The sequence below is a fragment of the Puntigrus tetrazona genome, chromosome 20 (assembly GCF_018831695.1).
Source record: "Puntigrus tetrazona isolate hp1 chromosome 20, ASM1883169v1, whole genome shotgun sequence".
NCBI lineage: Eukaryota > Metazoa > Chordata > Actinopteri > Cypriniformes > Cyprinidae > Puntigrus > Puntigrus tetrazona.
This window is the reverse complement of record NC_056718.1, coordinates 17,496,862-17,516,316: the sequence shown is the minus strand read 5'-3', so window position 1 is coordinate 17,516,316 and position 19,455 is coordinate 17,496,862. Positions and strand designations below refer to the sequence as shown.

General features: G+C 37.1%; 2 protein-coding genes across 3 annotated transcripts; one reads left to right on the top strand and one right to left on the bottom strand.

The window, feature by feature from the left end:
• Positions 1-836: 836 nt before the first annotated feature.
• Positions 837-16,838, top strand: fam102bb (family with sequence similarity 102 member Bb). Of its 2 annotated transcripts, XM_043219651.1 has the most exons (11): positions 846-1,342; positions 5,879-5,999; positions 6,095-6,124; positions 7,107-7,223; positions 7,732-7,778; positions 8,282-8,385; positions 9,736-9,831; positions 11,390-11,594; positions 11,698-11,834; positions 13,832-13,901; positions 14,338-16,838. In XM_043219651.1, exons 1-11 carry the CDS (start codon positions 1,209-1,211, stop codon positions 14,378-14,380), a joined length of 1,104 nt encoding a protein of 367 aa, XP_043075586.1. In that variant the 5' UTR covers positions 846-1,208; the 3' UTR covers positions 14,381-16,838. The 2 variants fall into 2 exon arrangements, with proteins under 2 accessions (XP_043075587.1, XP_043075586.1); XM_043219652.1 differs by lacking the exon at positions 9,736-9,831 and having other exon boundaries at positions 837-1,342.
• On the bottom strand, positions 16,472-19,422 carry henmt1 (HEN methyltransferase 1). Its single transcript, XM_043219650.1, has 6 exons — positions 19,229-19,422; positions 19,010-19,125; positions 18,726-18,860; positions 18,450-18,632; positions 18,173-18,344; positions 16,472-17,506 (listed from the first exon to the last, which is right to left on the bottom strand). The coding sequence occupies exons 1-6, from the start codon at positions 19,310-19,312 to the stop codon at positions 17,018-17,020; spliced, it is 1,179 nt and encodes a 392-aa protein (XP_043075585.1). The 5' UTR covers positions 19,313-19,422; the 3' UTR covers positions 16,472-17,017.
• Positions 19,423-19,455: the final 33 nt, after the last annotated feature.

Below are 19,455 nucleotides of genomic sequence, written 5' to 3'. Positions count from 1 at the left end.
TTGTTTGAATTTGTCTCAGTAAATGTGTGCATTTTATGCGAGTATGAATTAAACGTTTTAGCATTCAATGCATGCATGCTGTTAACTTTTGTGTGTGTGGCTGGATCAGAACATGCATTGCAATTGAAATGTTACAGCGCCACCTAGTGTGTTTTAAGACGCAGAAGAATGCAAATACTCAGTACAAGATCCAGGTGTTACACTAATATTATCAACCAATAGTGGTCAGTGTTGTTCCATATTACTGTTGTTACTGCACGACATAGAACCAACCAACTCTATAGGGTCCTTAGTGGATAAGTTTAATCTTTTTTTTTTTTTTTTTTACCTCCAGAACTGGTGGTAGTAAACTAAGTATAGGCATAATATGTCACTAAAACAAGTAACTTAAAAAGTAACACCATAACAAACAAACAAACAAAACAAAAAGAAAAAAAAAGAAAACTATTCACATTAATCAAATGAACCAAACTGTTACAACAAAAAGCTCCTTTATGAAAGTATGAATTATATAATTATATAAAGAAAGAAAGAAAGAATAATAATAGTAGTAATAATATTATTTTTTACAGCAACATTTTATTTATTTATTTATTTATCATCTAAAAGTCACAGTGAAAACAAGTGGTTATCATGCAACCCAGTGCAACGTCAAAATAAGTACTGCACCTTAAAGTCACAGTGTTATTATGTTATACACGGGAACATCGTAATGATTTCTCTTTTTGTGTAGTATCAAGCTTATATACAATCCTTAACTCATTTATTACATGTATTATGTACATACGAGTTGTGCTTCGTCCCCTTCTGCACTTGAGCTTTATGAACTGACTGGCCCTTTAAGAAGCGTCGCTTGTGTCTTCACTACTACACGACAACACAAAATACAGCAGCACTACACAAGCCTCCGCGGAGCGGAACAGACTCTCACCCACAGGCTACATATCCACGGACGAGCATATCCATTTTCAGGAACGTTTTTGATTTAAACGATGTAGTTCGTGACAGAGGAATCCGTCAAGACTGTACCATTATCGTCGTTAGCGTAGCTTTCTATCACGCGAAGGGGATTCCAGCAGTGGCTAACGGCTATCAGCTCTAACAACAGAGGTTCAGCCGAGATGAGCAAATAAAAGTAATGCTCCTCCACAGCGTATGACCGAAGGCGTTATCGAGCGGTAACAGGACTGCTGTGAATCGACGTCAAGATGATGAAGAAAAAGAAGTTTAAGTTCAGAGTTGATTTTGAGCTGGACGAGTTGTCGTCGGTTCCGTTCGTCAACGGAGTTCTGTTCTGTAAAGTCCGCCTGCTTGACGGCGGGTTCTCGGAGGAGTCGTCGCGGTAAGGAGGCTGTGATATTCAGAGGGATGGAAATGGTTTATTTTGTGCTGTTTTTATCCTGGATTGCTTTTTAATAAAGCGTAACCAGAACGGCATATGCAATAGCGCGCGTATGTAGAGCTGTGGGATGAAATGTTCAATTTCTTAAAGATTATTCGTCTTCTACGGTCACGTTTAAGATGTATAATTTAGTGAAGGTTGAAGCAGTTTTTTGTAGTTTCGATTACTCCAAAGCAGACTTTTCATTTTATGCGACATGTCAAGTTATTACACAGAGAATGTTCATCTTATAGGGTGTTTACTCAAATTGAATTAATTTCATAATAATATCTAGGCAGAATGAAACCTCAGCTGAACTTCAGGTGTCAAAAACATTGCCCAAGCTACCTGAAAAACAGAATGACATTTTATTACATAAGAGAAAGTTCAGACATTTATAGCATATATATACAGTGCATGCATGCTTGCCCTACATGACTTAATTTTTTATTTAATAGGAAATGACCCAGTGCTCTAGAAAGCTGACATGTCATCTGTGTAAAAGATTTCTAAGCAATTATAGTATATCAGAGGCCATGATCATAAAAGCATGATCATGAGTAAGTGGACTGCTCTTGAAATTTGTCAGTGTGCAGATGAAGATGTCACTGACGCTGTCAGAATGTAACACTAAAACCTAAACTAAAAGCCAACAAAATGTTTGGTCTAAGCTTCCTTACTGTGATCATTTGTGGTTTATCAATAACTGCAATATATTAAGCATATCCTGTGTGCTTTTTGCAGTTCACTTCATAGCAGTTCATATGCTGAGTCACTTAAGGCCACACGTTATAACTTTAGATATGTGTGTCTGATGTGTAAATGAGCCGTGCTCAGGTTGACCTGTGTGCAGGATGTTAATGCGTCGTGTCTGAGGGGGTGGGTTTAAATGTAGAGCAGTGAAGAGAACTGTGCAGTAATTCAGATTATTACTGTCTTTTACGATGCCATCAGAGGTGCAAATGTGTCAGTCAGTCGCTGGGCCTTCCAGAATTACTCTACATTTATTTATGCATTTGGCAGATGCTTTTAAGCGAGTTCCGTAGCATTCAGGGCATTTATCAGTTTGTGCACTCCCTGAGAATCAAACGCTTGAGCATTGCTAACATCATGCTGTTTGCGCTTCAAGACTTTTATCTCGCTCATGCATCTAGTCCCATTTTAGTATCCCAGTTCAAAACAGACTGGATTTTTAAAAAGCCCCCGGGGCATTGAATATTATGGCTGAACATTAGCACCCAGCAGAAGGGAAAAAGGGCTGCAAAATCAATTATGAAGCTGACTACAAATTTAGTATTAATTAGTCGGATTTTTGACTTAATATTGTAAATGTAATATTTTGACACTAGTAGTATATTGCATATATTTAGTAGACTCATACATGCATTGATCAAGATGCTGAATATCTAATAATAAATAATTGACATATTAACCAAGGCCTAAAAATTGTCTTCCCTTCTCTGTGTCTTACTGCAACATTTGTCATTCACTCTTTTTTTTTTTGGAGCTCCGCAATACAAAGGCTTCCCACAGTTAAATATTAATATGTCAGGCAGTGAAAGTGGGCTGTCAAACCTCACCGTGACAAATTCCTTTCAAACAACTCCCTGACAATGCATAAGCAAGTAGCTTATTCATCCGAAAAGAAAGACAACTGTAGACCAAAACCACAGCAGCTTAGAAGATCAAGCTCGGGTTTTGCGTGAGTGCTTTTCCTTTCCGTTATGCAGTTTGCAGGGAGTGTCTAAGGTTTGTGAGTTCATTCTCCCTCCAGACCTGAGTTTGCTTCCATCTGCCTGTGGTGATCCTTTTGAAGAACTCGTGTTTCATTGCAGACATCCTGTGGGAGAACCTAAGGAAAGAGCACACTGAACCAAAGCACTCCTGCTCTCTTTCGCTCAGCTGACTTTACCATGGCAACGGCATATATTCCAAATACGGAAATCAGACCGGTGACTTGTCGTGGTTCTTTATTACAATATTAAGCCTGTTGCACATTTTGGCATAGGCATTGCTTTAACAGCTCGTTATTCCAGCGGGATCAGTGATGCTAATGCCTCTAGCACATGCATGCTGCACTAATTGTCTGATGGACCACTGGAAAAAAAACAGTACTTTGCCATTTTTACAGGAAGATAATGAGCACAAATATGGTAGATTGTTTTCATTTGTGTCGGTAATGCATACCATTAGTATCTAATGCTGCCGAATTCATTATATCCTTTGTGTTTTCGCATCATTAGGGCTTTGTAGGGAAGGTATTAATGAGTCATTGTAAAGGCTGAACTGTTCCAGTAAGCCAATAGAGCTTATTAGATCTGAGAGTCAGAGATTAAACATTATTCATTATGAGATAGCTGGAAAGCAAATGTCTGAATTTGACCTGCGGTGCAGTTATTACGAAGATGGAGGTCTCCTGTATCGATCGGAGCTCTGGCCTTGCTCGGGTTGTGTGTCTGAATTATGAGTCTGCCGCTTTTCGTTTATAGTCTCACTGCCAGTAATTTGCCTATAATCATATTGGTAAGGAAAGGAGTTATATTACTTGCCATTATCATCTCTTCCTATTATTATAATTTGCAGTGCCACCTTTGTGTTGGGGAGAAGCAGGAAAGCAGGACTTTGGATTGATAATGGAGCTGATAAAAGAGAAATAACAGTTCAACTCAACATGATATCATAGTGTAATATGATTTGATCTTGATTTGACTAACAACTTGATCCACCTTGAAATCACTTTTGTTTTTAGCAGACATCACTATGTGAGTTATTGGTTATGGTGTTAACCATCAGCCAAACAGCTGTTTTGACTTAATTTTTTTGGCTACTGTTGCAGATTCTAAAATGACTTTTAATATCAAAAATATGATATTACAAGTAGTTAAAATTCAGTTTAATTTACATGCGATTAAGCATACTATTCAAGATATTAATATCAATGCTACAGTTTGTGTTATTCTGTTTACTGTAAAATATGTCTCATAACGGAAGTAAAATGGCTTTCAAAATGCAAATGCATCGCACATTGATTTTAATCATTGTTTGTTTTCAGTGTTTTTATATATATATATGCATGTCAAGAGCTTAATTCAAGGGGAAAGTTGCTCTTGTTTACAGTGAGTCAGCAACGTTTTGTAGTTTTTTTTTTTTTTTTTTTTATACCAGTCTAAAATACTTTTAAGTCCTTTGTGGTCTCTATTACACAGCAGGTTTCTATTCCCTCTGCCCATCTATCGCAAATAAAAAAGTGTGATATTTTGAGCGTTTACAACCCTTGCAATTCAGCTGAACAAGCTTTTGTTTGTGTATTTGTGTTGTGAGCGTGAAAGAAACTTTCACACTGTTTATTTCCTTAGAAACCATGTTCAGAGGAAGGAAAATAGTTTTTGGTTGGTAGGAGATATACGACAGCATTGTTTAGAGAAGTCATAGGCCTCTGCTGCTATGGTGACAAACTCAGACTTGAAGGTTTCATCCAGCTGTGGTTCATTCTGGTTCATGCATTAGAAACAGATTTTTATTTTTTTCACCCAATGATTCACTCGGCACGAAGCGCGAGCCTTATGGAAGGGAATCTCCCCATCTGGATTGGGAGGTGCCCGATTATGTGTTGTTTTGGCTTTGTTTTCCTAACATGTCATTGTGGACCATTAGGAGATGATAGAATATAAGGAGAGATTCTGTGTGTTTATGTAAGGACATTTGTTTTTTTTTTTGCATATATATAAATGTATTTTTGATCAAATAAATGCAGCTTTGTTAAGCAGAAGAGATAAAAAAAATCACAATCTCAAACTTTGAAGATTATTAAGTATATGTGCTTTTAGTGAAACATTTATTAATATGATACACTTCCTCCATACCATTCATATTAATTAATTTAAAGGGCACAACCTTGCATTCGCAACATGGCAGATTTTTTGGGATTATAACAGGGGAAAACACTTTATTCTGAAATGTACACTCTTGCAGCGTTGTTCACTGTCTTGGATGTGCATACTAGCGTCACAATTTCCCTGAAGTCCATGTTATTGCCTTGTATCTCTTCAAAAGCCCTCTGGGCCTCGCTCGTCTGCCCTGTCTGCAAACATCTGTCTAATTAGGAAGCAGAACACCTGCATAGGGAAGTCCATTTTCAGATGGGAAATTAATTAAACTTCTTGTCGTCAGTGTGGCCTTCTGACTCCAGGCTCTAATTAATCACAGAACGTGAGTCAGAGTCTTTTAATGCAGTCGACTTGAAGTGAATATTAAAACTTGCTATGAGGCTGGATTATGTGACTCATTCTGTTGTGAAATCATTGCAAAATCTCCCTGAGGAGCAATACTGCAGGAACTGTCCAGCCCGTTGGATTTTGCAAACGCAGATCTGATGGGCTGAGAGAGGATTCACGTTGTTTTGGACGAGTGATGTTTGTTTTAACGTCTTGAACCACGTTTGTGTTCTTCACAGTGACGCCTTGCATTAACAATCCGGTGCATGTTTGCTTTTCACAGCGAGACGGTCCAGGCAAACTGTGTACGCTGGAGAAAAAGATTCTCCTTTCCCTGTAAAATGAGCGCTAATGCTGGAACCGGAGTCCTCGACCCCTGTGTGTGTCGAGTTTCAGTCAGAAAGGTGCAGACTCACTCGTGCACACTTTTTGGTTTACAACAGTTTGGAGTTAAAATACTAAAAATAATTTTTATTGTTTGTTGTTTTTTTTGTAACAGGAACTGAAAGGTGGAAAGACGTATGCAAAGGTACTTCCTTTTACTTTTTTGAACGATATATACAAACACTATTCAGTTTGTTTGTGTGCAGTTGACAAAGAACAAAGTGTGACATTCCTTAAGTCATTTAATATTGCATTAAGACTAACATGACACCTTCAGAGTCACAATATGAAGGAGGTTTCATGTAAGTTTATGACAACTGTCATTAATATTATTCACTTAGTTGTCATTTTTAATGCAAAGATGACATTATTTGACCTAACCCTTCCTCTACCCCCTACCTCTTACCTTAGCCAAATAAATAAATAACAATAAAGACATCTCAAATAATGTCATCTTTACATTAGAAATGACGTAACTGGGTAAATGACATGGAATGGCAGTTGTCAAAAACATGCATAAAACCTCCCTCATATTCATGACACGTGTCATGTCATGATCTTATGCACACCCCTTCAAGTAAAGTGTAACCAAACATGTATTCATTATTATACATGTGTTTTTTTATAAAGTGATGTTAATTTTGAGCCTGTGGATTAGAAGATTAAATTACTCACTCTGCAGGACTGTGTAAATAAACTACATAAAAATCTAAATTGAAAAAAAAATTAAATAAAAAAACATTTATATGTACATTCATGTATGTTTTAAAGTAAAAAGCTTCATCTTGCAAAAAAGAGAATCTAAATTTAGCTTTTATGAATAGAAACAGGGCATTGGTAATTCATCAAGTAGGCAGTTCTGTAGAGGATTATAAAATATTGATAGCAAAGGAACAGCTGAAAATAGATCACTCTGGAACACTGTGTTTGGATTTTGTTTGTCTATGAGTGGTGCACTTCTGTTCATGAAAGCATTAACTTTATCTTATTTATCTTATTAGATTTATTACATAAATCATATTTTGTATTATTGTTGTTGTCGTTATTATATAAAGCATCAATGCCTTTTGTTTTTAAATGATTGTTCTACTGGCAAAAACATTTTTTCTTCCTGAATGTCTTTCCAGCTGGGTTTTGCTGATCTCAACCTGGCAGAGTTTGCAGGATCAGGTAGCACCACACGCAGGTGTCTGCTGGAGGGTTACGACACCAAGAACACTAGACAGGACAACTCCATCCTTAAGGTTCAAAACTACTCAGACTTTCTTTCAGGGCCTTCGAAGCTATTTCTTTTTTATTCCTAATTGCATTCTCATTGAATATTGAATTGTATTATTATTAGTGGTGCTTTTGTTAACTATTAGTCTTACTCAAAAAGTAGGGAGATCAAAATCAATAATTCTTATTTTTATGCAATATTGTAGTATTCATTATACATGCAGATTTTGTGTGTGCAGATCATTCTCTTTTTTTTTTTCTGATGACGTGTTTACTGGTGCAAGGGCGGCAAAACCTGGCCTTTTAAATGAGTTGGCAAACAAAAAGTCATTCAGTCAGATTCAGTTTCCGATGATAAATATTAAATCCTGAAGAAAAAGACTATTGCAACTTCTGTTCATCCCTTTAATAATCTCTGCCTTGCAACACCCTGAAAAACCACCCAAAACACGGATGTGAATTTTGCACGATCACATTCTCAGAAAATGTAAATAAATAAATGTAGTTATTTTTGTCATTTGCCTTTGCCTGCAGGTGATTATCAGCACACAGCTGATGTCTGGGGACCCCTGTTTCAAAACGTGAGTGCTTTTGAACGTGTTATAATTTGGTAGAAGATACTCCCGAAGCCAGAGAATTGAAGTTGGATTGCACTAAGGACCTTTTTTTATCTCTCCACCGCCATAGCTGCATTTTTTTTTAAATTTAGATTTACGACCCGCAGAGACCTTTTCCTGTTAAACATTTGAAGTCGCTATTAAAGTATTTTCTCAGAAATGGCCCGTGTGTGTGTGTGTGTGTGTGTTGGGAAGGCGTGTGAATGAGCGCTCTGGGGAAATCAGAGCTTTGAACACAGATTTGCATACTGGAAACCAACGCTGTCCACCCACACATGTACACAGTGTGCGTGAAGGCAAAAACCTGCTAAAAACATTCATGTGGGTTGGAGTGTGGGGAGAGTATGGAGTTCGGGGATTCTGGGGGCTGCTTTTGCACCACCGTCAGTGGGTGGATTCGGGTTTAGTTCTTTAATTCGGCATTTTTCAGTCTGTTCTTTCCTGATTGCGTGTTCTCCATGTAATAGGCCTCCATCCACCGCAACGGTAATAGGCATTCAGGGTGATGCAGAGAGCTTGCTGGAAGACAGGAAAGGAGGAGACACACAGAAACCTTTTCTGAGTCTCTCAGGTAAACCTCACACTGGTCAGTGTTTGCAGTGAACCATGCGCGTTTGTCTTTTATGTTTGCTTTAAATGTATTTGCATTTCTTGTATTTTTATGTTGGGTGCTCTAATCAACTGTCCAAATCAAACACACTTTGAGAAGCTTCTCATTAATTCTGCATCTAGTCTTGCAGCAAAAAACAGGACTGTATGTTTGATTTGATGCTGCTGAACTAACGGGAGCTTGAAAGAGTGCTCTCTCTCTTCCCCCACTCTCTCTTTTATCCTTTCTTTGCCCTCATACATGCTGCGTGGCTTTTCTGTCCAGAGGCCAGCGAAAGCATCAGTCTTTAATGTATAATTTAGCCATATACTGCTCTTGAATTTGCTTTCATATTCATTCACTATGACTAACTGCTTATGATGTAGAGCAGGCGTGCAATTCATAAAATATGATTGGCTTACCAGTCTCGGTGCCGCTTCTGTAGTGATTTTTATTTGCGATAATAGAACAATATTAAAGCAGTATTAAGATTCATATTAGGCCATTTAATATGAAAGGTTAATGACATAAAAGACAGGATGCCAAAAGTGGCTTTGTGTTAGAGGCGGCTGATGAATTAATAAGTATCGCCATTTGTTCAGAAGAGTTATGAGTTTAATATGAGTTGGTATGGGATTTTAGCAGAGAAACTAATTTGATTGGTCAGGATGGGTAACTAGTCTTGTAACATCTGAGATGTCTGTTATTGATGCAGATATTTTTATTGCTTTTAAAATAGTAAACATTTTAATTGCTTTCAATTTCATCAACTTTAAAAGGATTGTATTGAGGTTTTTCATTTATTAGTTTTAAGGCCATGCATATGCTAGTCAGTATACTATTGTTGAATTTATTATTGTTTTGATTTTGAATTTCCATTGTAATTGTAGTTCAAGATTTAGTTATTTTATTACATTATTTAATTTTATATATATATATATATGGAATAATTTCTTATTTTTAATAATGTCTTATTTTTAGCATTTTTTGCATTTTTAACAACACTGAATCTAAATACTCTGAATATCATATCATTAATATTTACATATAATATAACATTATTTTTCACATACGACCAAAATGAGTAATGACAAAAAAGTGATTTATAACAAAATAAATAATTATTTTTCTAATCAGCAGTCCTAATTTAAATAGTTAAATCATATTAAATGCCTTAACACTTCAGTGTTTGAAAGAATGGCTACATTCGGCATACAGTATAGTATATTTCAAGGTTGATAATAGTAGAAGAACAGGTTTGATTGGTGTTGAATCTCATCAAGTGATTGAGCAGGTTTAATTAAGACTGAACTGAATCCCTTATGTCCACAGAGACATCAGGGAAGTGTGGTTCTCTGCCTGATGAGCTCGGGCTTTGCGGACACTCTCGAACGTCCAGTTACGCTAGTCAGCAGTCCAAAGTATCAGGTAGGCTTTTCCTTTCCTCTGTTTCCTCTCTGATCACTTAATCGTGAGTCAGTGTGATTCTACTGTCTCGCTGGACTAGAATGCATGCCTGATTAGTATTGTCTGTAACCCTGGCTGTAACATTATCAGGCTGTCAATCAACATGGTGCCGTGGTATCGCAAGATGATTAACAGAATTTGTAATTTTGCATGTTGGCTGCGCATTACATGTCTCTGTTCTGTGCGATGGAGTGAAGATGTGTGATATGAGAGAGAGAGAGAGTGTGTGCAAATCCATTAGCTCATATTATATTTTATTACAGTAGGTTGCACTTTCCCGCATATAGGGTACAGTGTGGTGTTCCATTACTTTGATTAAAGCATTAGAGACACAAATCCCATGTTTTTTGGTGGGAGAAATATTAGATGTTTGGTCTAGTATTATCCATTGTGGAAACACTGACCTAAAAATATTTTATTGATTTAAGTTTTTATGTAGACTATTGTTTAAAGATTTGGAGTAATTAAGTTTTTATTTATTTATTTTTTAAATATTATTATTTTATTTTATATTTAAATATACAATTTAAAATATTTTTTTTTGTTTTAATATATATTTGAAAATGCCATGTGATGACGAAGCTGAATTATCAGCAGCCATTACTCCAATCTTGTATGATAATATGCTGATTCGGTGCTCAAGAAACATTTTTATAATTATCAAGGTTAAAAACAGTTAAAGCAGTGCTGCTTAATATTTTTGTTGAAACTGTAATAGTTTTATCTGATGAATAAAAAGTTTAAAAGAACAGTATTTAATTATTTTACTCCTGATCAATTTAATGTCTTTGTTGAATAAAAATGTAATAAATTTAACTGACCCAAAACTTTTGTTTGTAAAATACCTTATATAGATTGAATAAAACGGTTCATATAATATTTAGTTTGACTATCAACTGTTTAAGCGCCTCCTGAACATTTTCCTGAACATAGAAAAAGATTACATTTTTAAGCATTCCAGGCCCTGTTTTATTCCCTTTTATGGAAAGTGCTATTTGCTTTATTAAATAATCTGAAATTAGGCTTTCAAAAAGATTCGGTGGCATTGCAAAATAGCTGGATTAAATGTCCCAGATCTAATTTGATAACACTATTTCCTCTAGTACTTCCAGAGACGAGACAGCACTCAGTCCTTATTTCATTAGGCCATTCTTCTAAATTGGGTTACACATTGCTCACTTTGACCTTTTGCGTTAGATCATCACAAAGTGTAAAGTTAGTTTTAAAGTCCCACAGAGCAAACAGAAGTGTTCATTACAAATCCGTCTCTGACTGGTAACCGGAGTCGTTGTGTGCGTATACATATTCTCTTTAGTGGCTGCCCATACTAGAATGATCACTTTTATAAACCTGAATAGCAAGTGTTTGATGGTAAATGACCATTACATAAAGTGATCGATTGGTTAATCTGAAGGTTTTTAACCTTTACATTACAAGGGTAGATCAACTGTTTTCCTTCAGAGAAAAAAAAAACAATATTGCTAATATTAATTGAAAACAATGTTTTGTTGTTTCTCAGGCTATAGTACAAGTCACTCACGTTCCTCCAGTCTGTCGGAGTTCTCCCACAGGAGGAACACTTCGATTGGGAGCGCTTCCACCGGCATTGCCAGCATCCCTGAGCCCAGTGAGGAGAGTGACCAAACTGCAGCGCCCCCTACAGCCCCGGGGGTCTGCGCGGCTGTGCCTGAAAACCCATCAACCCCCGACAGAGCTGCCAGCAGGTCAGACAGACACTGCTACTTCCTGCTCTATATTTGTTAAAGCTTTAGATTCAGGATATGAAATTATTGTGGATTTATGCGGATTTCCTCATTTATATACAAGGTATCCAGTGAAACAAGACTCTATGGAGTCTCAACTGAAAAGGGTGGATGCCACACGAGTAGATGCCGATGATGTGGTGGAGAAGATTCTTCAAAGCCAGGATTTCACCCACAGTTTGCTAGATTCCAGTGCTGAAGGTAATAAAGTGTTTATTAACAGACGTCACTCGTGGTACTAAAAGCACATTTCCATTGGAGTATACGAATAGCGTTTATAAAAGTTTAAATAAATGCTGCTTTATATCCATGAATTCAAACATCCTTAAAAAATGTATTATGGTTTCCACAAAAATATTAAGCAGCTGTTACCTTGAGCACTAAATCAGCATATTGAAATGATTTCTGAAGGATCACGTGAAGACTGGAGTAAAGGCTGCTGAAAATTAAGCTGTGGCATCACAAGAATAAACTAAATTTACTCCTAGAAAACAGGTATTTTAAATGGTCACATTAAAAAATGTTGCTGAATTTAATTTTTTATCAAATAAACTCAACCTTGCTGAGCATATGATAATTATTATTATATTTCAAAAATGTAACATTTTAGCAACCCCAAACATTTAAAAAGGTAGTTTAATTCATGTAAATACCCATGTAATATTTAGTTTTCAACAATTTATGAATCTTTTCGAACCTCTTATTACAGTAAATTTAACATAAGTTTTAAAAAACTGTGTAAAATGCTCAAATTCCAAATGAAAAACTAAATATGAAGCAGGCAACAACAATCAGAGAAGCTGCTGTTACCATAGTAATGAGAACTGCAGTGAGTGAGCTGTCATAAAGATCTGCAAATTATGTAATCAAGTTAGTCTTTTTACAACCTTAAACATCTTATGTTACTGTTTTGCCTATTTTGCAATAAACTTGAATTATATTGCATTTTATGTTTATAATAAATGGCTAGAGATGAATATATTTTATATTGTACCAGTACCACATTTTTTAATCGTTTACTTCAGCTTCATGGGATTAAAGTTTATTCTCTTATTTAAAATGACTAAACATTTCAAATTGTTAGTCATTATATTTCCATAATACAAATGACATCTTTTTTTAATTCTGACTGCTATTGATAGTTTTCATGTGACGTCACAGTCTTGTAGGAACGCCCCTGGCTGGCGAAACAAAGCTTTTCTCCACTGACCGCCAGTCATTATGTAATTAGTAATAATCTAGTGAAACGCAGACATTAGCATCAGCAAACACCTTATTGATGATATATATTTTGTACAGGCGAGCAGAATATAAACGCAACATGCAAAGTTTCACATTAAGTGCTTTCCCATAGAAAACCATTGTAAGGAAAACACAGAACCATTAAGTGCATTGTGTTCATATTCCGGCCTCATCGGCTTTCCTTTCTAAACGACTATACAGAGATTACTGAATTTGATATTTAAATATTAATGTTTTAAATATATAATGGCACTTGAAGTGTTTCCACAACGTTTTGTCGCACTGTTTAGTGATTGAAATATTTCTGTGGGAGCTTAATATAGATTGCAAATGGTCAAAACTTGAATTTTTTTATTGTTTTGAGAGGTGATCTGAATATTTGCGGCTGTGAAACAGATGGAAGATTGACAAGCTTTTGCAGCAGGATGGATATTATATATTCTGCTATTCTTCTTATAAATCATTTTAAGTGTTTAAGTGTTGTTTTTCAAATTATATTTAATAAATTCCATCTTTTATTCTAATTACTAACACTGAATTTCTACTGCTGTGAAATTTAATTTTGGGCCACTAACTTGCTTGTGATGAATGGGCATCAGTGCAGACTTGGAAGTTAGATTGAGAGCAAACTAAAACAACAGACACAGGGCTAGAAACAGGTTGTTTAATTGGTGGCAGTGTTTACAGGTAGCTTCTGCATCTCAGTAGGTTTATTGAAGTGTCTCTGTGCCAGAGCACGTCTCTGTGTGTGTGTGTGTGTGTGTGTGTGTGTGTGTGTGTGTGTGTGTGTGTGTGTGTGTGTGTGTGTCCTATATTATTTTTAGATGACCTGGCGACAGGTTCTCATTAGAAATGGACCAATTTGGTTTTTGTATCCCCAGAGAAGAGTCGTGACTTTGTTCATGCAGAATGGAGGCGATATCTATTTCAAGTGTGTGTGTGTGTGTGTGTTTCAGAGGAAGGTCTGCGTTTGTTTGTGGGTCCTGGTGGGAGCACAGCACTCGGTAGCCATCACCTTCCTGCCAGGTGAGGAAAATTTCAGGCAAATATTAAAACTCTGTTATTATTCATTTACTAAAAGCTTATTTCCTAACCACATGGCTTTCTTGGAGCACAAAAGGAGACGTTTAGTATAATATCTAAGCTGCTCTTTTCCATGTAAAAAAAATTAATGAGGGCATAGAGTCTGTTAAGTTTTAAAATATTACCAGAAGGCCCTAATAAATGTTTTTGTCTTTCAAAAAAAACAAGTATGATGAAGACATGAATTATAGAGCATCTCTTACTGCATTTTATATTATTCAGACAAACAGGTTTGGACTATTTCAACTATTTTAACATTTGGGTTACTGTCTCTTTAAATAACAGCAAAATGAACAGTGGTATTCCCCCGTGGTCTATAAAAATATATATCAGTGCATTGACCGGGATGTATGTAAATGCCTATTTCTTCTCTTTTCAGGGTTGGAGCTGGTGCCTACGAACAGGTGGTGATCAAACGCTAGAGTTGGGAGATGCCAGAAGGAGAAGTGTCAAAAACCAAAGTCTGTTTCGTGGGAGGAGAAAGGGACGAAGAGCTTTTAGACATGTTGGTCTCCTCTCACTTTAGGAGTGTTTGTCACGAACCAGTTTCATCGTTTCGATGAAACGGTGTCCTCTGCTGGTCACATAAAGAAGTGACAGCTGCTCTGTATGAGGCTGCCATTATAGGTGTCTGTGTTTCACTGTGAGGTAAAGTTTGTCTCCTATTACGTCTGCATTGAAAATCAAAGAGCTTTTCTCTACTTTCCTTGCTGATTTTTAAGAATATATATATATATATATATATATATATATATATATATATATATATATATATATATATATATATATATATATATATATATATGTTGTTTTGTTTAGTAAGATCTCTTTATTTTTACCTATGTTTACATGTTTATGAGCCCTTTTAGGGGTCTGTCAGTGACATATTGATGGATTGTATACATCTTTTACAATACGTATAAGGTGTATACTGTCTCTGCAGATGAAGGTGACCTCTTTACAATTTTTTTGTTGTCATCTCATTACTGTCAGATTGGAAATCAAACTGTCCTCACCCACCCGCGGCATCTCGCTTGGTGCGTGTGAGAAGTCGTGATGCATTTTGACAGATGGAGCCGACTTGAAAAATTCATTCGAATAGCACTTTGAATTGAAGGACTTTACACGGGCTTTCTGTGCATCTCCATCATTGTAGGAAGTTTTAAGGTTGAGCTGTTGATCGAGGTCATCCATACACAGAAATGTTTATTTCTTCTTTATGCGTCGCCAAAAGCAACTTTCGGTTGGAGAACTTAAATGTAGATGAAGCTCACACAGCTGAATGGGACTCCTTCGCAGTTCAACGCATGGACGCATTAGCTACCTAAAATCCGAGCAGCTGAATATCTAATTAGATGAGTACATATCTGGCATCATTAATGACATCACGTAAATGTATTGGCTTTCATGCGAGGACAAAACGAGCCAAGATGTTCTCAAGCTACAATTAGTAACTTGGCAGCACAGAATGAAGCATTTAACTGTTTCAGCAGTGCTTCAAACGTTTAGCACAAGGCTCTCGAGCAGCGTGTAGCTCTTCATATCCTCTCCATAACACTACGAAAACTTTTTACCCACGTTTTTGTAGTTACTCGGTGTATCACTAAAATGAAGGTATTTTAACGATTACTTTAATGGTATCTCTGTCAGCTCTAAAGCATATCAGAATCGTACATTAGTGCTTTTCAAGTTTTATGTGACCGTATGCCCATATCTACTCGGAAGCCATTCACTGTTTTATTAATATCAACTCACTTGCCTCTGCGATTTAAGAGTGTGTGAGGATTCGCAGCTGAACAAGTGTGTATACAAACTATTTGTAGCACTCGATCGTCTCATAACTGTCTAGAGTTTTAGTGTAGAAATGCATGGGTGTCACACCTACTCAATGTGTCCGAAGCATTTTGTGTAGTCTTTGCTATTTCCATCGGATCGATCCAGGTCTGTCGATATCCAAACACTAAAAAAAAAAAAAAAAACATTGACGGGAAGCTTGGATTCATCTCGGCCACACGTCTCAGGTTTATTATTTTATCTTGCGCATTTACTGCACAAATATCAAAGCACCACACTGCAAATGCACAGAGCCCTTAAAGACCCACGTTGATATGTATAAATATGAGATTGGAGCACAAATTATGTATCAGTGCTTTTGCGTTCTCTAGCAAATGTTTTGGATCGCTTACAGAAACGTAAACAGAGCGCTAAAGATGATTTTTGCATGCAAACAAGTTTCTTGCAGAAACGCAAAACATTTTGCAATAAAATGCTGAATGTCTTGAGAATTACAGTGTTTTTGAAAAATATTTTGACTTTTGTGAGAAAATACAAAACCATTGATACACTTTTTTCCCCCCATCTCATATTCTTCATCATGTCCCTTTAAGAGCTCTGTAGTGAATGTTTTCAAATACCAGTATATTTAGAGATTATCTGCGATATTTCAGCTTCATTACTTTTCATCAGACACTCAGCAATGAGCGAGTTATTTTAAACTTGATTTTTTTTTTTTAATTGATCTACTGCCAAAATGAAAGTCTATTTTTATGTATTTGAGCTTTAGTGATACTGAAATTGTGTGAAGACTCACTTCCCCCCTCCCCCTCCTTCCATGTTTCCTTAACTACTCTTACATATCCTGTAAGTAGGTCCTGGTACTTTACATGTTGTAAAAACATGGTGGCTTTTATCTCTTCTGTGAAGTTTTTGGTCCTTGTAATTGTACTGTGTCTGACGTTTAAAAGTGACATTGCTTTTTTTGACTGTCTTGCAATGTTGTGTTCTAACTTTTGACCAACGGTGGCTTCCATGCCACGTGTTCTGTTACGATGCTGGTAAAGTATGAACCATGCACTGTTAAATAAAACCGCATTTCAAAGGTGGTGTCGCACATTTGCATTTTTATTAATGACATGCTTTATGATCGTCTCTTCCCATCAATCACAGTTTCGGAATTGAAATGTGTCCTTGCGATTCTACACAAAAGAAAAAACATCTTAAGTGCATCTTTCTTTCTTTTATTTTGCATACAAAGCTTTCTGGATCTGTTATACATTTCACTAAGACCCGAGCTCCCCATCCCAGTCCTCCTCCACGTTGTTTGCTACAGCTGATACTGCTTTCACATCTTCCTCTTCCTCCTCTACCACCACCTTCTCCTCCTCTTCCTCCTCCTCAGCAGGCAGGTTTAGCACCGCTCCATCAGGGCTCATCCTCACTCGCGAGTCCACCAGCAGTTCCTCCCTGAGACGCTGCACACTCCCACACAGCGCTCTCACTCTGGGACTGGACCACACACATGTCAAAGGAACGCAAATAGTGCCACCTTGCTGATAGACAGGCCGCCAGTCACGTGTACCACCTTCAACCCCATGCTGGAGTACGTCCATTAACGGAGGAGCACAGAAGTGTGCGTTATTGTTGGAGCCCATGTTCATTCTGCGGAACCATTCCTGTCTCAGGTGTTGTGCCTCATACAAGACTTCATTAACTAAAGTTCTCTGGTAGATGTTGTTATCACTTAGGCTCGGATACACAACTTTGTATATCTAAAAAAAGATCAGAAAAGAAAGAGAAGAGACTAGTTTTAAGAAAAAAATAACTAGTTTTAGCTTAAATCTGTGAAGTCAGGATTATAAGAAAAGTTAACCATATTTTCAAAAATGCCATATTATTGATCTTACTGCCCAAAATTTGTGTATGTTTTATAATTTGACCCCAACCTTTCAATTGACAACTAATGGGCACAATAAAGTTACCATCCTAGATTTTTTATTTTTTTGTAGTTTTTCCATGGCTGTACTGAAACTACCAAAAGGCCTTTGCTTCCATTTTGTAGTGTTCATCGGAGTTAAAATGAATGATGGAATCTAAAAAAAGTTGAATTTATTGGTTCTTGATTGAATGATGGAAGGAGTTGAATATTGGTTCTTGATTGAAAGAATATCTGATCACACTTCTTCGGTCAGGGTCAGGTTTTAAACTGACTTAACGAGGAGTCTGTCACCGGAAAATCAAGTTACAAGCCATTTTAAATTAAAAACTGCATGGATCAATTCATGTCAACTTTACGCCAAGATTGAATTTAAGTGTTTTCTGCACTTTTTAGCATTGCTAAACTGAATTGTGACTGCTTAGTACAAGTTATAACCATTTAGAATATACAATGTGACTCCTTTAAACAAATATTTCTAATAAGAAAAAGCCAGTCTCACCAGTTTATAGACTGAGGGTTCCATGCGTTTAGCATTGCTCATGGTTTCATGAAAATTCCTTTGGAACACAGCAATCTGGGTGCAGAATCCCACGGCTCTCCAGTGAACAGCAGCTTCTCCAACTCCTGTGAACTGCACGGAGTAGCCATAGTCTCTACAAACCTGGTGAGCCCTGTTAGAAAAATAAAAAGTAATTTTTAACATGAACACACCTATGAAAATCCAATCCAGATCACCACCGGAATGCGTTTTCACTACATTGGTAACATTTACTTACCAAGTTTGAAACTCTGCTCTGGTCCATTCGAACTTGTGGTCATGGTTTCTGAATCCCCTCAGGCCCGGCAGCAGTGGGTTGAACTCCGCGTTTGGTGTGCTTACGATCACGGCACCTGGTGCCATGTAGCCAAACACCACCTCAGAAAAGCTTGCCACCTCCACAAGCTCCAGGTGTTCGATTCTTAAAATGGTAGACATGTTTGCGTAAGCTCAAGTTGAGCATAGGGTTTGAAGGTAACTTTTAAGTTCATTTGCAAAGACGCGACACCCTTACAACTCCACACAAGTCACAAGGTCAAATCCTCTGGTGCAGGGCTCCCTTTCTGTGACAGAGCCTTGGTATAACTCAATGGTCAAAGGCCCATCGCTTGGCTGTAGATAATCGCTTATAAGTGGAGCCAGCGTGTGCCTGGCAAAAAATAAATAAATCGCACAAAATTAATAAACAAAGGAAGCCTGATTTGCACATTGTGCGGCAAAAACCGTTGGCCTTAGAACTGTCTTTTTAATACCATCTTCACAACAATGCAAGGTTTGCAGGTAAGATACTAAACTTACATTCTCTTCAATAGGACGACACTATTGATATCAACTCCCACTAGCAACTGTACACCATTGCGATGAAACTTCAGCTTTTTTAGCAGGCAACATTCTGCGCATCCGAAATCGATAACCTGCGGTAAAAAGCCACTAGATTAGCACGCTAACGTTAGTACAAGAACAGCTTCTAATGCCATCGCGGCTTATCTTTACAACGCCATTCGTATGTTTATTTACCTTTTTAGGTCGGTATGTTTTCACATAATCGATAACAAACTGGTATCGCTGCATATAAAGCGGAGGAGAAAACGGCGTGGCCATGGTGAGTGTGTCGGGCAGGTCTGCTCGGCTCTATGCTCATTAAACACATGCTCGAGGAGACGGCGCCAGAAATCTGTAGGACGGTAGTAACAGTTAGCTCTTCAGGAAGAGGGAGACCTCGGCTTTAAAGTTTACGATTCAAA